The sequence below is a fragment of the Platichthys flesus genome, chromosome 14 (genome assembly GCF_949316205.1).
Source record: "Platichthys flesus chromosome 14, fPlaFle2.1, whole genome shotgun sequence".
Taxonomy (NCBI): domain Eukaryota; kingdom Metazoa; phylum Chordata; class Actinopteri; order Pleuronectiformes; family Pleuronectidae; genus Platichthys; species Platichthys flesus.
Window position 1 is genome coordinate 4830494 of NC_084958.1, and position 17562 is coordinate 4848055.

General features: G+C 38.9%; 1 protein-coding gene across 3 annotated transcripts in view; it reads left to right on the forward strand.

Moving 5' to 3' along the window:
- The window catches only part of astn1 (astrotactin 1), a 423107-nt gene that overhangs the window by 186870 nt on the left and 218675 nt on the right, over positions 1 to 17562 (forward strand). For all 3 annotated transcript variants that reach the window (XM_062404910.1, XM_062404912.1, XM_062404911.1), the window contains one exon: positions 8850 to 9016. In XM_062404910.1, coding sequence (XP_062260894.1) covers positions 8850 to 9016 — 167 coding nt within the window. The remainder of the gene's footprint in view (positions 1 to 8849; positions 9017 to 17562) is intronic.

Below are 17562 nucleotides of genomic sequence, written 5' to 3' on the forward strand. Positions count from 1 at the left end.
TTTTCATCAGCACAATGGTATTGTTTGTCAGAGTCTTCCAAAGTCATTACAAATGACAGTTATACTGAATGGTTAAAGGAAACGATTAATGACCGTTGGCAAGATATGGGATGCCCGCTGTGGTCACTCATGTCACGTCATGTTCGAGTGACACACCTTGATGGCCCAGCCGTCCACTCTCAAAGGCCTAATGGTCCAATCACAGTGTCTCCTGGTCAAACTGTGCCTGTGACAACCTTTTAGATCAGTGGTCATTAAGCTTATCAGGCTCCAGATCACTTTTTAATTCCAAATGAAAGCTGAGATCTGCCACCCTAATACCTACCAAAACAACAGGAAACAAAAACAAGCCACTACTGCAGAAGTGGGCAGAAGTTTTGCTTTGAATATGGCCATTAATAATATATAAAGGAATATTTCCTTGTATGATAGTAGTCCCTTTTACTCAATTGAATACCAGTACTACACAGTATGAAGCTGTGCATTATATACTCCGGCAAATATCTCACAATAGAGAAATGTGGCTTATTTTTTTTTATTATCTTGACACGCATGTAGGAAGTGTTGCTATCATTTGTGCTTGTGACATTAATTCAAAAGATAAACATTCAATCTCAGGTGAAAGATCATTGTCTCCGTTTATTCTGCTATGAACCACAATGTCCGTCTGTCCATGTCACCAACGTACATATTACGAACACTTCCCGAAACCCATTTCAAAGTATAAGCACTCCAGAGTTTCACTTTCTGAATCCATTAATTTGCCTTGAAAGGGCTTTGATTGTTATCGACAGAGAGACGATGCACATTTTCATTCCAGAGTCCTGGTATTTAGTTTAGTTCATAATCTGACGGACACGCTGCCAGTGTGAACAACAGACAAGCAATACCCAACAATTTAGTTCCTTTCTAAAACAGGACACTATGTCCAACACTGTGTACAACGGATTGCAACAATTTGATGCCTTCAGAAACAGACGGGCTGGAAGTGTGCACCTTTACCCCCAGTTGTATAAGTCAGAATGACGCTGGAAAAAATAAAACCTGAAAACCTTCTCATTTTGCTGCTTCCTCCCGTTTTCTCCTGAGAGAAAAGGCTTATTATACTCACTATCCAAAGATGTCCTTGTTAGGTCACCATAAACACAAGTCAATTTAGGCATTTGAACAAATAACCAATGCTGTCATTTCTATGGTGAGAGCAGTCACCAACTGAAAGATAAACAACAACATGAATCGTCAAAGCCTCGAAGGCACCGACATGGAAATATAATAAGGCACTATGGTACGTCAGAAACCCCACAGCTACGTTTGATATGACCTTTTCAATACACACATATAATGCAAAGCCAGAGATGACAAATCAAATTAATTTTACTTTTGCACATCCTGTGAAACAATAAGTAGAGAACTGTGCCTATGTTTTCAATCGACTGTACAAAATACTTCGGAATATCCTTCTAAAACGATTGAGGATGCATAATTGTACAGAAAATTTTCCATAACCTTCATCAAGAGCCATCCAATCCTTGAATTTTAATTACTGCCACATGAGCCTTTAAAGCTAGTCTAAGTAATCCTGGATACAGGCCAGACTTAGACAAAACTGCAACCAATACATTATATTAGCTCTCTCGACAAAGCTATGCCCAGAAAAAACACATAGACACACACTGCCTCACAACTGCTAGAAGCCTTGTCAGTAGGTCTCCACCTCTCCAAAACAAACCAGGCCAGGTTTTTAAGACTGATCAAATATTTCACAATGTAAGATGTTGAATCATATTGGATTATATATCAAAAATATTACCTTAGAATAATCTTTGGAACCTGCAGATACTGAAACGTTTTGAACTGGTTTGTGGATGGTTTCAATGTCTGCTTTTTATCGTTTCACAGTCAGTGACCCTGAGGTAAATGTATTATTATGAGTAGACTAAACCATGAAGACTTAATAAAGGTTTCCTTTGGAATTTTGAAGAACGATATGACCCTTTTAAGAATGATCTATGCTCTCCTGTTTATGCATCACCTTGCTGTTCAAGTCGTCAATCACTGCACATATCCATTGTTCTACCTAACAGACACATTTTATAAGTGCAAAGCTGATCCAACTCCTCTTGCAGGGATTTGTTGTTGTTTGGCAGTGGCACACACTGATTCCTTCAAGCCTCAAAAGCACTGCAGGAATTTATCTCCATTAGAAACAGGATTAAAAGGCATGGTGGTTCAAGGGCTTCCCAGAGCAGACTGGGTACGGCTAGTTCCATTTACATGGCAACGCAAACCCACACTCTCACTCACTGTCCGCTTATTAAATGCTCTGAGATAGCTGGTGATTACTTTCTATTTTATCAGTGAAGGGACATTATAAAAGCCTTTGCTTCGTTTGGAGATGGACTATTCCCTGTTAGCCGCAGGTATATAAAGCCCCAACAGGATCGGTTCAGCTCCAGTTCTTTTCACTGTAGATTGTAATGTTTAAACAGGACTGATTTATAGAGTCACCCCTTTTTGTTAAAACTTTGACACTGCATTTACATCTTATAAGGGATGTTGTATGTGTGAAGCTGCTGAGCCGCTTTGACCCTTTACCCTTTCACTCTTACCTTTGGGTTTACCTATACACCAGATTCACCTGTCGAATGCGGCTCCTCTTCCACCATCTTACCTTCGAAAAGTCTTTGTGTTGCCCTGAAGCTTTAGAATATTTCTAACCTGAGATTTAGAGGCCGAAGGTCCAGAGTTGAGCTCTATGGCGTTTCCTGCAGGTTTGAATGCAGACCTTTGCACAGTTCTGCATTCAAACCTCTTCACAGCAACCATTCAGAACTGTGCTCAATTACACTTTGACCTGCAGCAATAAAGAAGCCTATCAGTTTTAAAAGAGGCTGATTTGAGGGTTAGGGTTGGAGTTAGATTGAACCCTCAGTGCTTCTTACTTTATGTAGCTTTGTTTTCAAGGTCCAAAAGTCCCACCCCTCAACCCACTGTATGATTTTTATTTCAACTTAATCATGTTTTGAGCTCACAGAGCTTTTGAACTTTTTGAAAAGTATGTAATGATGGTTGAATATTCATATTTTTCTTAAACTGCATGGATTAAATAACATTGAAGTCCTTAGTAAGGTTTTTAAACCTTTTCAAATCTGTCAAAAAAAATGTTGGACACCAAACTCCACATGAGAGCTAATTATCTTTTGCTCCGAAATGTCATATGGGTTTCATATAAAATAAGTAATTGATGTATTATGTGATATGTTGGCTGAATTTAAAAGTTCAGATTTTTCCGAACCTGAACGGATGAATCGAAGTGGTGACGTCCATAGCGACTTATCCAACCTTTGCAGATGTCGTAAAACGCTGTTAGACATCAAATTCCAAGTGAGAGCTAATTATCATTTTCACTCTGAAATGTCACATGGGCCTCAAATCATTTTTGAGAAGGGCCCTATGATATTAAATACCTGAATAAATACAAACATGTTACTCTTTAGTGAGAATAGATAACTGAGAATAAAATTGAATTAGCTTTCTTCACATAAGATTTATGATGAACTGTTAATCAGGATTATTTTCTTATCATGCCACTCATGCTGAATCCTTAAAGTATGGCAACTTTCTTGGCCACAGACCTCGAACATAACAACAAAGCTAAGTTTTTAATCAGATAAAATGTTGGCGGATCTGGGCACCGTTCACTTAGGGAGTGGTTATCTACAGAGGATTATCGATTATTTACTAAGGATTATAGACCAGGTTTGTTGGAATCTCAAGTGATAACAATCCACAGACAAACACTCTGGCAGGCACGTATTCCTAATGATTATTATCCTACAGACAGCTGGAAAATGGTTCAGAGTTATCACCGTTCCAGTTTGTCGGAAGCTTATTATGGCAGTCAATAACCAGAGCTATCTGCGGTTGGCAAGCTACAGTGCAGCGACCCGTCAATACCAATTCCTCTCAGCCTGCGCCACATATCCACACATCCATTGATCGCGCTGAGTTGCTGTGATTTAAAAGACTCGGTGCCACAGATGTGTGAGGAGATTCAATGTTTCATGTCCTCTTAGCATTACAAGTAATAAATCATTTGTCGCAATGGCCCCTCGCAGGTTGACAAAATCAATATCAGTTTACCAAGGGAGCAAGGCCAGGGACCACTCAGTCAACAGGTGGCCCCATTCTGTGCAGCTACTACGACACATACTAGAACATACTGTACATGACTGTTAAGGAGGTCTATATGAGCTTGGCTTGATACACTGAAGCAGTTATACATTTGATCAATGATCCTCCAGTACTTATCCCATTATGTTTAAAATGATGTTTTTATTGGCTTATAACATTTACAACAGTTTATTAATGGATGCAGCTAGTGATATAACAAATTAAATGTGTTTGTAACATTTCTGGTAAGAGCAACAAGGGAGAGGGGCAACAAAGTAGTGGGGTGGTTAGTACTGTTGCCTCATATCAAGAAGGTGCCAGTGTGAATCCGGGTTCCTTCCGGAGTCTTTCTTTTTGGAATTTGCATGTTCTCCCCATGTTTGTGTTTGTCATCTTCTTCCCACAGTCCAAACACATGTAGATGGGAATTAGTTAAATGGGCCAAATTCACCAATATCTCCTGAAGGATCTTCTTTAATTTGTTTTAAACTGTAAGAAAACTGTACGTCAGATTCATGACACAACATGTCAATGTCAACTATATTTATATAGCACATTTAAAAGAACTTGGTTGACCAAAGTGCCTCACAAAGTAAAAGGTACAACAATTAAACAGCAACATGCAATACAGCAAAATACCAATGATTAACAAAAACTAATTAAATAAAATCTAGATGACATGTAGTTAATTTGATACTTTTACCTCCAAACTTGTTCACATCTTATTTCTTATATTGATGAATGCCATGTCTTCGTAAGATGAAAGCACGTGTCAGTTTTTCCTAATTAGCAAAGGGTAAACGCCTAGTCATTGCCCATATAAGGGCATGATACTGCAGTGTCGTTTGCACACAGACATCCCAGAAACTGAATGAAGCCAGGATTTATTGAAGGAAAATCTAAAGACGGCGCTGCACCGGACTCAAACTGTAATAGAAGTTGTTATACGTCGCATTTAATTGTAAGTGAAAGCTGTATCGGGAGAAAGTCGCATAATTGAAGGAAAAAAAATAGTTTGATCTCAGATTTGAAGTCATGATAATTATTTTCAAACAAATCAGAGAGGGAGCTCTGCTCGATGAGCGGTGCGCACACCGTGAGCAGTAGTGTGCATCTGGTGGAATCCAAACCTCCAACTCTGAAAAGTAGCAAATCAGAGTTTGTCACAATCAGGTTGGCTGGAAACGGCCAAGACTGAACAATCAGTTTGAAGAGTGGTATTTTGTTTTCTCATTTCCTCAAACCCTGTATAAAGCCCAAACTAACAATCACCCAAAATAGCATGCAGACACCTGCCCTGTCTGCTTTCTTTTGCCTCTTAGCCTCACTCTGTGATCCCTGTCACCGTGTCACCACTGAGTGTCCTCAGTGTGTCCCCACCTTTTCCTGTCACCTGACACCCACAACTCCCTGCACACGTGCTCCCCATTTCTTCCTCTTCTATGCACTACGGCTCTCTTTCCCATCCAGCCAATCATCCATGTTGCTTACTTACCATACCTGTCAAGTCGTTACTTCCCATTCCTGTGAGTATCCTCATCCCGTCCATGTTACAAACTTATATGCTGCCCATGCTTGTCTTAACTGACTCTGCTGCTTGGTTTTGTTGCTTTGGTATTGGTCACCGTCTCAAAAATGTAATTTATTATCCCACTAGTTAAAGTAGTTTAGTTAAAAGGCATCTCGTACTACTCCTTTTCTTCCTAAACTTGGCCATCATTGCACTGTAGAGCTTGAAACATCTAAAATACATGGTTGGGCCCCCCTCCCTTCTCATCCTCAATAAGTAAAGCTGAAAATATTCATAATATAGAGACCTATTTTTTCTCTCACGTTTTGATTGGATTTTGTTCATATATTCTCTGAGACATACAGTAGAAGCTCAGATACGTTTTTTATGGAGTGATTCAACTATGAACAATATACTTGTGAGTCTGTGCCATTGGTAAAAAGGCCTGCAATAACTTATTTTATTTATGAAAAATACAGTCACTCCCAATTAATGTAAGAAATGACTATATATATATATGTGTGTATTTTGGCCAAAACCAGGGGAGCCTTTAATTTTCTTGATCATAGGATGGGTCTCATTATGTTGTAGTGTATTCAGGGGGTGTTGAAATAACCAGAAATATGAGTTACCGACTAGGGAAATTCATGTGAACTGAAAAAATATGGGTATACAAGGTACAATCGGTACAATTTTACTCTTGGCTCTAAATCATAGCCAAAACAGAATTTTTTTTTGATTAACACATGCATGTTATTTATAGGCCTGTCCCACTGAAGGCTTTTTCTTTGCTCTACATTATAATATATAATATTGGAAAGAGTTCTAAATACATTCATACAACCCCTTTGCTTTCTAGTCTTTTTTTTTTTGTATTCATTCCAACTTCAAAACACACCAAAGTGGAAACAAAGCCTTCACAACTCAGGAACCGTCTGAGGTGAACCATTTGTACAGTCCTTTCATGTCTTTTTCACTCCAGGGTTTAGTTGGCTTCATAAAAGTGGACAGCTCTATGATCTGTTACGTTTTTTTAGAGCTCTTTTTTAAAGCTTCCGCTGTAACTCTTTTATGTATAATGAGTTTAATAGAGCACACTAAACCGTAATAGACAAAAAAAAATGCATTCAAATGTACATTGTACTTCAACACAAGGCATCAAGGAGACTGGAATCTACCACAAGCGCGAGACGTTTATTAGCCAAATGAGGCACTTGGACCTGCTGATGAAGAGAGGCGGACTAAATAATAAAGGCAGTTGCTGATGTGTCGGTGCTCAGAGACGGGCAACTGACTAGTCGCTGATCTGAAGGTAGCAGCGCCTTGTTAAAATGCACTCCATCAAAGTTCCCTTTGAAGTAATGGCTGACAGAAAACATAATGTGAATTTGAGTTGACAGGTCCGTGGGGAAAAAAATAAAAATCTTGGGAAATATTGAACACGGCTGTAGAAAGAGGGAGCCGAGTTGAAGTCAGGTCTCACACCTCGCTTTTACATTAACCGAGCTTTATCTGCATTTTAATTAAGTCAACAGCTCGGTATAAAAAGTCTTGTTATATTTTATTTGATTTTAATAATTTCTGAGAAACCCCTCGTTTGGCAAATTTTAAAACTAAAGGATTTAATTTCCCTCTTCCAACATGCATCCAGTGCTCCCTGGATTGCCTGGGAATCTAAATGTTAAACCGCAGTATTGCCTCATCTCCCTCGACAGGACAAGAATCCTTTTAAAAAAGGTGTCTGGTGTTCTGCCATTTCATCACCGCTCCTGTCATTCTCTGCGCCACAGTAAATAATCAAGTGGGCGTGCATCGCGAAAGCTCTTTAGCTTTGTAATATATACAAGAGGAGTTTAAAGCCCTCTCTGTGAAAACCAAGAACCGATTATGCAGTGAAGAATTGACATGCTGTGGCTGAATGTTGAGCGAGTCAACCTGAGGAAATGCACTTTTCTTCCATTGAGGCAAAGCAATACCACAATACTTGGACGAGTGATACTAAACAGCCAGTTTGTATTCCAGTCTTTATTTGCCTTCTCTGGCTCACGTGATGGGAATGTCAAAATCCACTGACAGTCGGCCCAACACTTTGGTCCATACTGATTAACTTCAATAAATACTGCATGTATTGCCATGACCCTTTTTGTAGTAACCTTTATGGTCCTCAGGCGCTGAATCTTATTTCACATTATCTGGTTATATATCTTAACAACTGTTGGACAAACTGAAATTTGGTCAACACATTCATGCTGCCTCGGTTAACTTTGTTGATGCTCCAGACTTTCACAATGGCGCTTCAGACATACAAATATCTTGTTGCGTTACTTGCACAAGTCTTGTCGCAGGATTGCAAGTGACCTGAGTGACGGGAACTTTGCGACTATTTGCATCTTTGCAATGACTTTGTTCGTAATCTCATCGCATGGCAAGATTAGCTCCATCTTTTACCAGCTTGCTGACCATTATGGTTCTAAGTGAACAATCCTTTGGTATAGATTGACGTTTCGAACAGAATCAATTCAATCAAATTGGAAGGCTAAGTTTGCTTTGCTTATTTACCATATGGCTTGAAACACTGTCGAGCTCATCCTTGCAGATCCACCAGCACAATCGAAGACAGTCTTGCTTTTCCCTGTGGGTTGCAAATATGTTGAATGGCTGTTTCTCAGGGAGAAGATGTGACCCTACCTTTAGGCAGGGTTTGAGTTTAGAGATGAAGTAGTAGATGGAAAGGTCTGCTTTCACAATTCAAAGCACCATATCAATTAATCCTCGAGGTCGTGACATATTCTTTATTACTCCACTATAGGACTTGTGTCTCCTCCAAATGTATTGAAGTGGTGGCAAATACCTGGTCCCTGAATGTGCCGGCCTCTTATTTTCTAAATGTACAGTGGTTATAAGTTTTAAAAACATAATATGATAATTTAATGTGAACCGGCTTGTCTCATGCAGCCTTTACACACTAAGCCCATTGCTTATACAAGCAACACTAATGGGAACAGAAATCTGGCAGTTAGCATCCTGTGGCACAGATGTTATCGGGTCTGTTTACCTGCCCCATCTGGAATTCGTGTTAATGTGGCAGCTCAAAGAAAGCATCCCTGAATGAGGCAAAAAGTCTGTTCTTGCTAACATTAGTCATCTATAAATATTCTCTCCACAGTGCCCTCCGGGGTTGAGTCCTATGAAGGATGGGACCGGGTGCTACGACCACCACATCGGCATCGACTGCTCTGACGGTTTCAATGGCGGCTGCGAGCAGCTGTGTCTCCAGCAGCTGGCCCCTCTGGAGGATGACCCGACCCTTTACAACATCCAGATGTTCTGTGGGTAAGGAAGGACAGATTTGACATAATAATTCATAATTGCACACATTACAGGGGCGTTGACCTGCTGTCAGTGACCAGAGCTTGATTTGATGTGGCTGTGATACAGGTTTACTATCACCAAAAGTGTGCGGACATGAGTTACCTCTAAGTGTCTGTGGCTGAGATCATTTACTTTATCCGTGACAGCACCCGTATATCTTCTCTGTTAACAGTCAGTAGGAAATGCTCAGGATTTTATTATACATTTACACAGAGCATGGTTTGATGGTGACGTTTTTCAATCTTTAATGTGCTACTCCAGTCAGTTATGTTGAAGATACTTGTTTTAAAACATTGCATCATAAATGTCTTTGCGTAACTCGATGGCCTCCACCTTTTCATACATAATGAAATATGTGCTGTCTTGAAATCAACATGTATTCTAACATTGTTGAGTAGCTTTAAGCCATAGGGCTTTTAAATGGAGATTTCTGCTGTTATGTGAAATAATCCTTTATTTCATGAGTTTAGTTACAAAAAGGCTGTTGTAACTATCCATAGACTGAGATCTACAAAAAAAACAATTATTCAGCACAGTAATCGCTCATTACAGTCGCTCGCATATCGAAATTGCAACAGACCGTTCAACTGTTTGGTGGTTGAGTGAGGATGAATTGATTTGGTCTCCAGTCTTTATGTATAAAGTTTTTAAAGTGAAGCTGAAGACGTTTAAAAAGTCCATCAGGATGTAAATGCTTAATTTCTTCCATGAGAGTGCACATTTGTGAGAACGTCGGCCTCCACGGTTTGAAATGAGTTTAGAATGACCTGTTTGCTTTGTTAATGCAGCAGGATGGAGACACTGGAGTTAACTATGTTGTGCTCCCTCAGCATTCCTAACTTAGCTTTGTATCACTAATTGGGATTTTCTTTTACCAGTCTGCCACATAGTGTGTGTATATCTTCTGATGTTTGCTGCGGATGGCTTTGTCTCTCACATCACACTATCTCTTCATCTGCAGACGTCCTGTCATGTTAATGTTCAAAGAAAGCGTTGCCCTGCGCTCAACCTGTAAAATCTCAAATGAGCAAGTTTGACCAGGAACTAATTCTCAGTCATAGAGCATACACTGTCACCCACTGATCTGAAGAGCTTTTTAGAAGTTTGAATGATTTTACACTTTTCCGTCTTTCATTAACATACCTTCGATATATGTGCTGTACTAGTGATATGTAACACAAATATGCAAGTCATTAGCCATATAGATATTTTTGTTTTAATACGACTTTTAACTTCTGGAAACAAATACTAAACTCATTAAATCTAATAAAATGTTATGATTCCAGTTGGGCTACTCTTCACCTTAGGAAGTGTTTAAACACCCTGCAGTCGTAGTATCCAGTAGGAAATCTGTCCACATGGTTTATTGTCACAAATCCACCTTTATTTGTGGAAGATCCTCTTCAGGGTTCATGGTAACTGTCTTCCTGGGATGTGCAAACCACCAGTGTGTTCTCTCTCTCACCCGTCGGCTTCTCTCCTCTGCTGACACAAGTAGACTAAGCAGGTCGTCCAGAGAAGAAACAACCCTCTTGGATTTTTTAGGTGATTATGATTTGTTTGAGTATATTCAATCATCATTGGGCAGATCGGCACACATTGTGATGGTAGCTGCGCTATGCCCTTAGACAACCAGTGACGTATGGCAACCAGTTCATTTCAGATGGATCCACAAATATTCATGTATGTGCAGTGATGTATACATTTCTTGAAAGCCATACTTGAGTAAAAGTAGAGATTTCTTACCTGAAAGTGACTCCAGTAAAAGTCACCCGTAAGAAAATGACTTGAGTCACAGTCTTAAAGTACCTCATATAAAGATGTACTTTAGTATCAAAAGTATCTGGTGTTGAAATGTACTTAAATATCAAAAGTAAAAATACAAGTATCAACATTTGGTGCTTTTTAGAGTACGCCTACACATGAACAAACAACCCAAACAAATTCTCTCCAGGCTTTTTTTCAGGTGAAACATATATATATATACATATATACCTATACTGTATATTTTTAACAAATTGTGAATCCCAGATGCTGAGGTTCAAATAGTGTTGGACTTATATTCATATTTTAATTTATAACGAGTAACGAGGTGTGGTGTGTAAATGAGAGAAGTTCATAGAGTTTGGAGTGTCATCGTTTGGTCTAACTGGAAGTTACAGTATATAGCTAGTAGTTTTACATTATAATACTGGAATATTGTTTAAAAACAAATGCTTTGTAGAACACTATGGATCTGAATATATTAAATATGAATTTAACGTGGCTTAATTGTTCTGAAATCAGTTTTTACCAGCATCTGGTGCTACATCATTGGTGGAATCAATCCCTTCTCTTGTCCTCCATGGCTGAAAACAGATGTCCATACAATGTGGAAATAGGGTGTGTTTTTTATACACTGAATTATTTACAAATGAATGCAGTTGATTTGTTTGTTTGGGGCAAAGTCCAGCCAAAACTGTCCAATTTAAAACCAGATAAACAGTGAGTTTCTCAGTGGTGAGGGTAAAGCAAACCGACTATTAGTGAGACATCGCTGTTGGGAGAGTTAGAGTTGGGCGGATTCAGCAGTGGTCGGTGTCCTTGGCTGTAACTGACACATCTTTTAGAGGAAGGTTTGTATGGAGGGATTGAGCGTTTGTGGGCGACTCGCTGTATTTCTTTAACTCTGGTGTCTCCTTCGTGAAGGATAATTGATGGTGAGTCACTCCCGATCAGCAGCGTGGGCAGCAAACCTAAAGATATCCCTCGACCGAGCTGATGATGAGGAGAATGAGATCATGGTGGTTGTTTTTAATGCATTGACCATTTAGGGCATTGTCTGATTGTTTGGAGCAGTTTGATCATGCACGGTAGCAGCTGCTGACTATCTGAGAACTATTTCCAAATTAAAGTCATCAATAAAATAAAACTAACTTTTCACCATGAGGACAGATGAATGAAAAGTCTGCCAAACTTGGATTTATTTTCTTTGTACCTGCATACCTGAATACTTCTCTCCAGTCTTTGCACAGTCTGCCTTGACAAGTTTGAAATCTGGAGGGCAGCGCAGAATACTTGTAATGTTTTGGAGAAAAGTTAGAATGCAGAGTACGGTTTTAACTGCCTGGGCAAAGATATCAGTAAAAGCTTTGTCTGCCCCCTGCACTATTGAAGGTTATCTTTCACAGCAATTCACACTGTTGCTGTGTGCAAATATTTTTTTTTTTATATTCTTTTTATTTTCTACTACAGGTCTAGGCATACCGAAGACAATATGAAATCTCACACTCTGAAAGTTAGTAATGCTCTCTAGGCCGACATTGGACCCATGAACCTAGTTTCCCTGCCCTCAAAAGGCTGCATGTGAAATGACTATTATTAATGAGTATTATGTTGGCCCTGGCTACACTTATTTTCCAAGAAAAATTATTTTATAAACCGACGCTGTATTTTTTATTACAAGCAGATGAAATAAACCAAGGGAGGCTTATGAAAGTTATTCCATGTGGGATAAATTAAAATGTATTTTATCCTTATTTCATGGGAATGAGAAAATCTATTTGTGCAGGTAGAATCAAATTTAGAAGTGTCTGCGTACGAAGCTAGATTTGTCCTGCTTGCAAATGGCTGTTTACATTTTGATGATTATAAACCAATAACATCCAGATCTATTCCAAACATATTTTTAGTTATATATCATTTAAAAAGAGCTCACTAGAATTACAGCACCATTAATGGTTTGCTTACTTTTTCCTACATTTCTGGATTAGGCTATATCAATCTATAATCTTGGTCGCATCAAGAAATCCTGAGAAAATATTGTGAAAAATAATACTGTATATTCATGATTTTCGAACATACTTTTTTGTATGTGTCGCAATACATTCTGTTGATTTCTAATCCCTTTACATTTCAGTTATTGAACATATGATAATCTCATGTTTTGCATGTGAATCTGTAGAACCTGGAAGCGAGGGAACATATTTTATGGTTCAAAGCTTCCTGGTTTCTGTTTTTCGTCTGACCTATCAGGATTGATGAGGCTTTGTTTGCATACAGGTGAATTGAAGAACAAAGACTAAAGCACATCATTTTTCTTTATTCATAAACAGATAGTAAGGTATCTCTGCTTGTGTTGCTTGGAGGGAGTCCAGGAACTTTTGTTGAGCCAGACCGGTTCATATGGGTGATAATTAAAGATGTACATATAGATGTAGATAATTAAAGATGTACATATGTTAGTAATGTTAGCTGCACCTGTTAATATAATAATAACAATGATGATGATGAATAATGATAATATGCATTATATTAATACTACTACTAATAATAATTGTTGGAGTCAGAGAGTCATACAGTTCATCTATGTGCAGCACTTTCTCTCTTACACATCACAGCTGTAAGGGGTAATTTGGGAGGAGACGGAGATCAAACCCCAAACCTTCTGGTGAGTGGACGGTCCGCTCTGCATCCTGAGCCACAGCCACTTTCATAATATACACTTATTATAGATGGGAGTAACTTACCATTCTCCTCAGAGCAGTTAGGCCAGAATAGGCCTCTGTAGATTGATAGGGACTGAATGACATTGGTTGTTTTTCACCTGTTACCACAGGAATCTGAGACACATACTGTAATACTACTGGATGTAAATACTGTATAATCAGGTTATAACCATATTAGGATGCAAGGTGTAAATGGAGTCATAGTATCATCCACAGTCAATCACAGCAGAGGTTCTAAATCAGCTTGAATAACAGAAAATACCTGCAGAGCATTATCCTCTGTGAAAACTGCTCGGAGGTGCAGGATTCATCCATGTGCCCAAACTGACAAGAGATCTCCATGTTTGCATATATGCAACGTTTTAATTTTCAACCACGTTGAAATCCTCCAAAAAGACCCCACACTGTTTTCTTATGCAACTAACCATTGTTTTTCTCCAGTGCCCTTTCCATTGAACATCATGTCGTGGACACTATATATTACGTTAAATGTGCCTAAGCGGGTAATTCAAACTGCTGTTGAATCTAATTCTCGACAGCAGCATTTTGTTGTCACTTTCCATTGTGCAGATGTGGCTCATCCTCCTCTCTCCCCACTGGAGACTCACTTTAGCTCGGCGACATTTGGCATCCAGGAGACAGCTTCTATGCGTGTAAATCCCTGACAGATTAGCGTTCGCTCTTTAACCCCCCCGTCTCCCATTTTACCCTCTCTTGCTTTATCTGCCTTTGATTCATTCCAGTGACTACATTATACAGCACGATGTCAAAACATCATCAAAATGAAAGAGTCTTGAGAGAACTCTGTGTTTAGATTCTAACCCCTTTCTTCTCAGATGGGGGATTTTGTGCCACTTGAGCTGAATACAATTTAGCTGATTCTTCAGTACTGAGCTGCAATGTCTGAGCTGTGAATATTTTATATCCAGCAAGAATGTTGTCCACAATGTCTTAGAATAACTAACTCTCATGGCTAAATCAATATTTCCACCAGTTTGCTCACAAACACATTTTATATTGCCCACGTGCATCACAAAGGAACGGTAGTTAAAGCAACATAAAACTAGATGAAGATGTTGAAAATGAATCTTATAAAAAGTTAATCATCATGAAGGTGTATAATAATCAAGTACAAATGGGATATCGAAAGGGGAACACGGCCGGTGAATGTTGTTGAAAACAAATTAATAAATAGTACAAAAAGAGGACTATAAAATCTGAGTTATAAATTTACCCTCTTCTAAAACATAGTATTAATGGAAACAAAACCTAACTATTCCATCAATGGAACAGAAACGCATCCAAAACAGTACACCTGTTACTTTAGTGTCTGTACAGAAAGGCCACCAAAATCTGGATTGGCTGCTAAACACTAAACCAGCCCCAGTTCCCACTTAGATTTTACAATTGACTTTTTACAATTTCAAAGTCCACTCAACCGAGTTATGGCAGAGTGATTGACACACGAAGGATATCAGCTTGTTGCCCTGAGTGCTGATCCACTCTTAACAGGTTGGCGTCTTGATCGATGATCCTGATTGGACAGCTGAACTGGGTGTCGCTCCAAACAGGTCCCACAGGCAATGGAAGAATGGAAACAAAACCTCCAGTCTGTGTCCAACGAGACACTGGGTTCCACACATCCCACTTTAACATAAGAACTACCAGCATACATGATGGACAAGAGGTGGCGCCCACAGTTGCAACACCTACTAAAGCGTTCCTACAAACAGGATCTCTGTCCACTCAAGTGTTTTGGCTACGTATCAGTTTTAATCAACGTCCATACCAACTAGTCTGAGACTATGAATGACATGCATGTGGGGTCATTGAAGGGTGTCATGTGATAGGAGCTTGAGGAAACAGAGAGGGCTACGTTGTGACCAAAAAGACCCAATCAGCAAACGGCTGTGAGTGTCTACATCCAGACCAAAACACACCTGGAGATTTCAAACTAAAACAGAACCAACAGCGTTTCCAAACTTCTATACTTAAGCTCCCAAGTGGTGAGGTGGCCAGGCCTATCTGTAGCAGTATGAATGCATTTTCATTTGATATCTCTATAAATAGAATCAAATGGAATAATGCAGCTATAAATATTGTGGCAAGCATGTATGAGAATAACAAGGCTTGCACAGAGTACTTACTTTCAACACTTAACTTGCGTACCATACACCAAACGACAGCAGACTGGCTTATTTATTTAACAGAACAGGAGCACTTCTCATGTGAACAGCGCCTGGACCCCATCACAGAGACTATGTCCGACAGTCACGGTGGCTACACAAGTGAACTTAAATAATCAGAACATTACCACCCAACGAAAACAAATACACATCTCCCACATGACCAAAGTCTGAATATCCACCAAATAGCAAGTCTAAACTGCTAAACCTAATAACAGTACCATGAGCCGTTGCAACATGCTGTCCAATCTGAGTGGCCGGCTCACCGATAGCTACAACATATATAGATTAACCCCAGTTTAGAAGGATGTAATGTTGCTGACATCAATCATATTAAGATGAAATCAATTGAAAAGGGGTTTGGCACATCTAACAGTGTTTATATCAAACTGATGACATCCAATGACTCTGCTGACGGCTCTGCACTGTCTGAGCTAACGTTGTGTTCGTTTTACAGACTGTTTCATAGACGAGCTGCTTCACAGCTTTCTGTCTGCTACTACCTTCCTCAGGACTTTGAGTTTTGCGAGCATTAAACTTTACGACATGATTAAAAGTTTCACAGATTCAGAAAAGTCAGTTGTCTGTTATTTACCTTAAACAACTGCTGAGCTATCAACCAACTGAATGAAACTGATGAGAGTTGCCGCCTACATTATTTTCCACAGAACATCATTCCTGTCAATTTATAATTTTTTTCATATTTAAGAATTATAATGGAACAGAGCTGTGTTTCTGTTTTGATGTAGCTTCAGTACAGGGAGAGATCAGATTGAGTTTTCTTTATTTATCTCAATATCTCACTGATGTTGATGAAATGTAATAAACTACAATTGAGTTAATTTGTTGGAGCTGATGAAATCCTCTCTTGTCGCTTTGAATTATCACTTGTCTCAGCCTGTTAAGACAGTTGTAATTTGCACTTAAAATTGCAGCACTTACTATTTGAATATTGCACTCTTTGGGTGTTTAATTTGGATATAAAGACAAATTAAAGGAGACTTGATATCCTCATTTCCAGCACAGCTGAAATAAAAATCCTTGTTTTACTCAAACTGTCTTTAAAGCAGAGCCTCAGACAGAAAACAGGGAAAAAGTGAGCTCCCGACCCTCCAGCCTCAGCTCCCTAAAAGCTCACTTTTGAAGCCTGTCAAGAGGCAGCACAGTCAGTTTTTGTGAGCAATGCCCCATCAATTAGTTCAGTTCAATTTCAATATTTTGTATATTATAATAATCAGCAATATCAGTAGAAGAAAAAACATATTTTTTACATGAATTACCATAGATAAACGTGTAATTTACAGTCTGAAAAGGAAGAAGTAACGTGCCTCTTGACTTTTTATATTATATATAAAATCAAACAAAATGGAAATGAATAATAAAACTCACTCTCCATCTAGTGTCCCTCAGTCCACTCCATCGCTGTCTTCAGATTTTTGCTTTGTTTAATTTCTTATCTCTTTTTTTGTATGATGAAATGTTTTGTACGGTGGCTTTATAGATTTTGTCTTACTTGTTTGATGGTTTGGAAATCACACTAATTAAGACTAATTAGTAGCTACAACTACAGAGCCGAACGTGGACTTGAAAAAAAGTCTGAATCTGATCCAGAAAATAAAAGTGGACAGTAAATCATTTAATGCCTGACTATACGGAGCAGTGTGAGCTTTTATCTCACAAGGATCCAACATACAGTTTCCTCATTATTTGAAACTTTGACCACATTTAATATGGACACCCAACATTCTTATAACGAGGAAGAACATATTGGCTCCCTTAAATTATTCAGGCCTACTCTGTGTTAACATCTCTGCAAAGGCCTTCTCTCAGCACA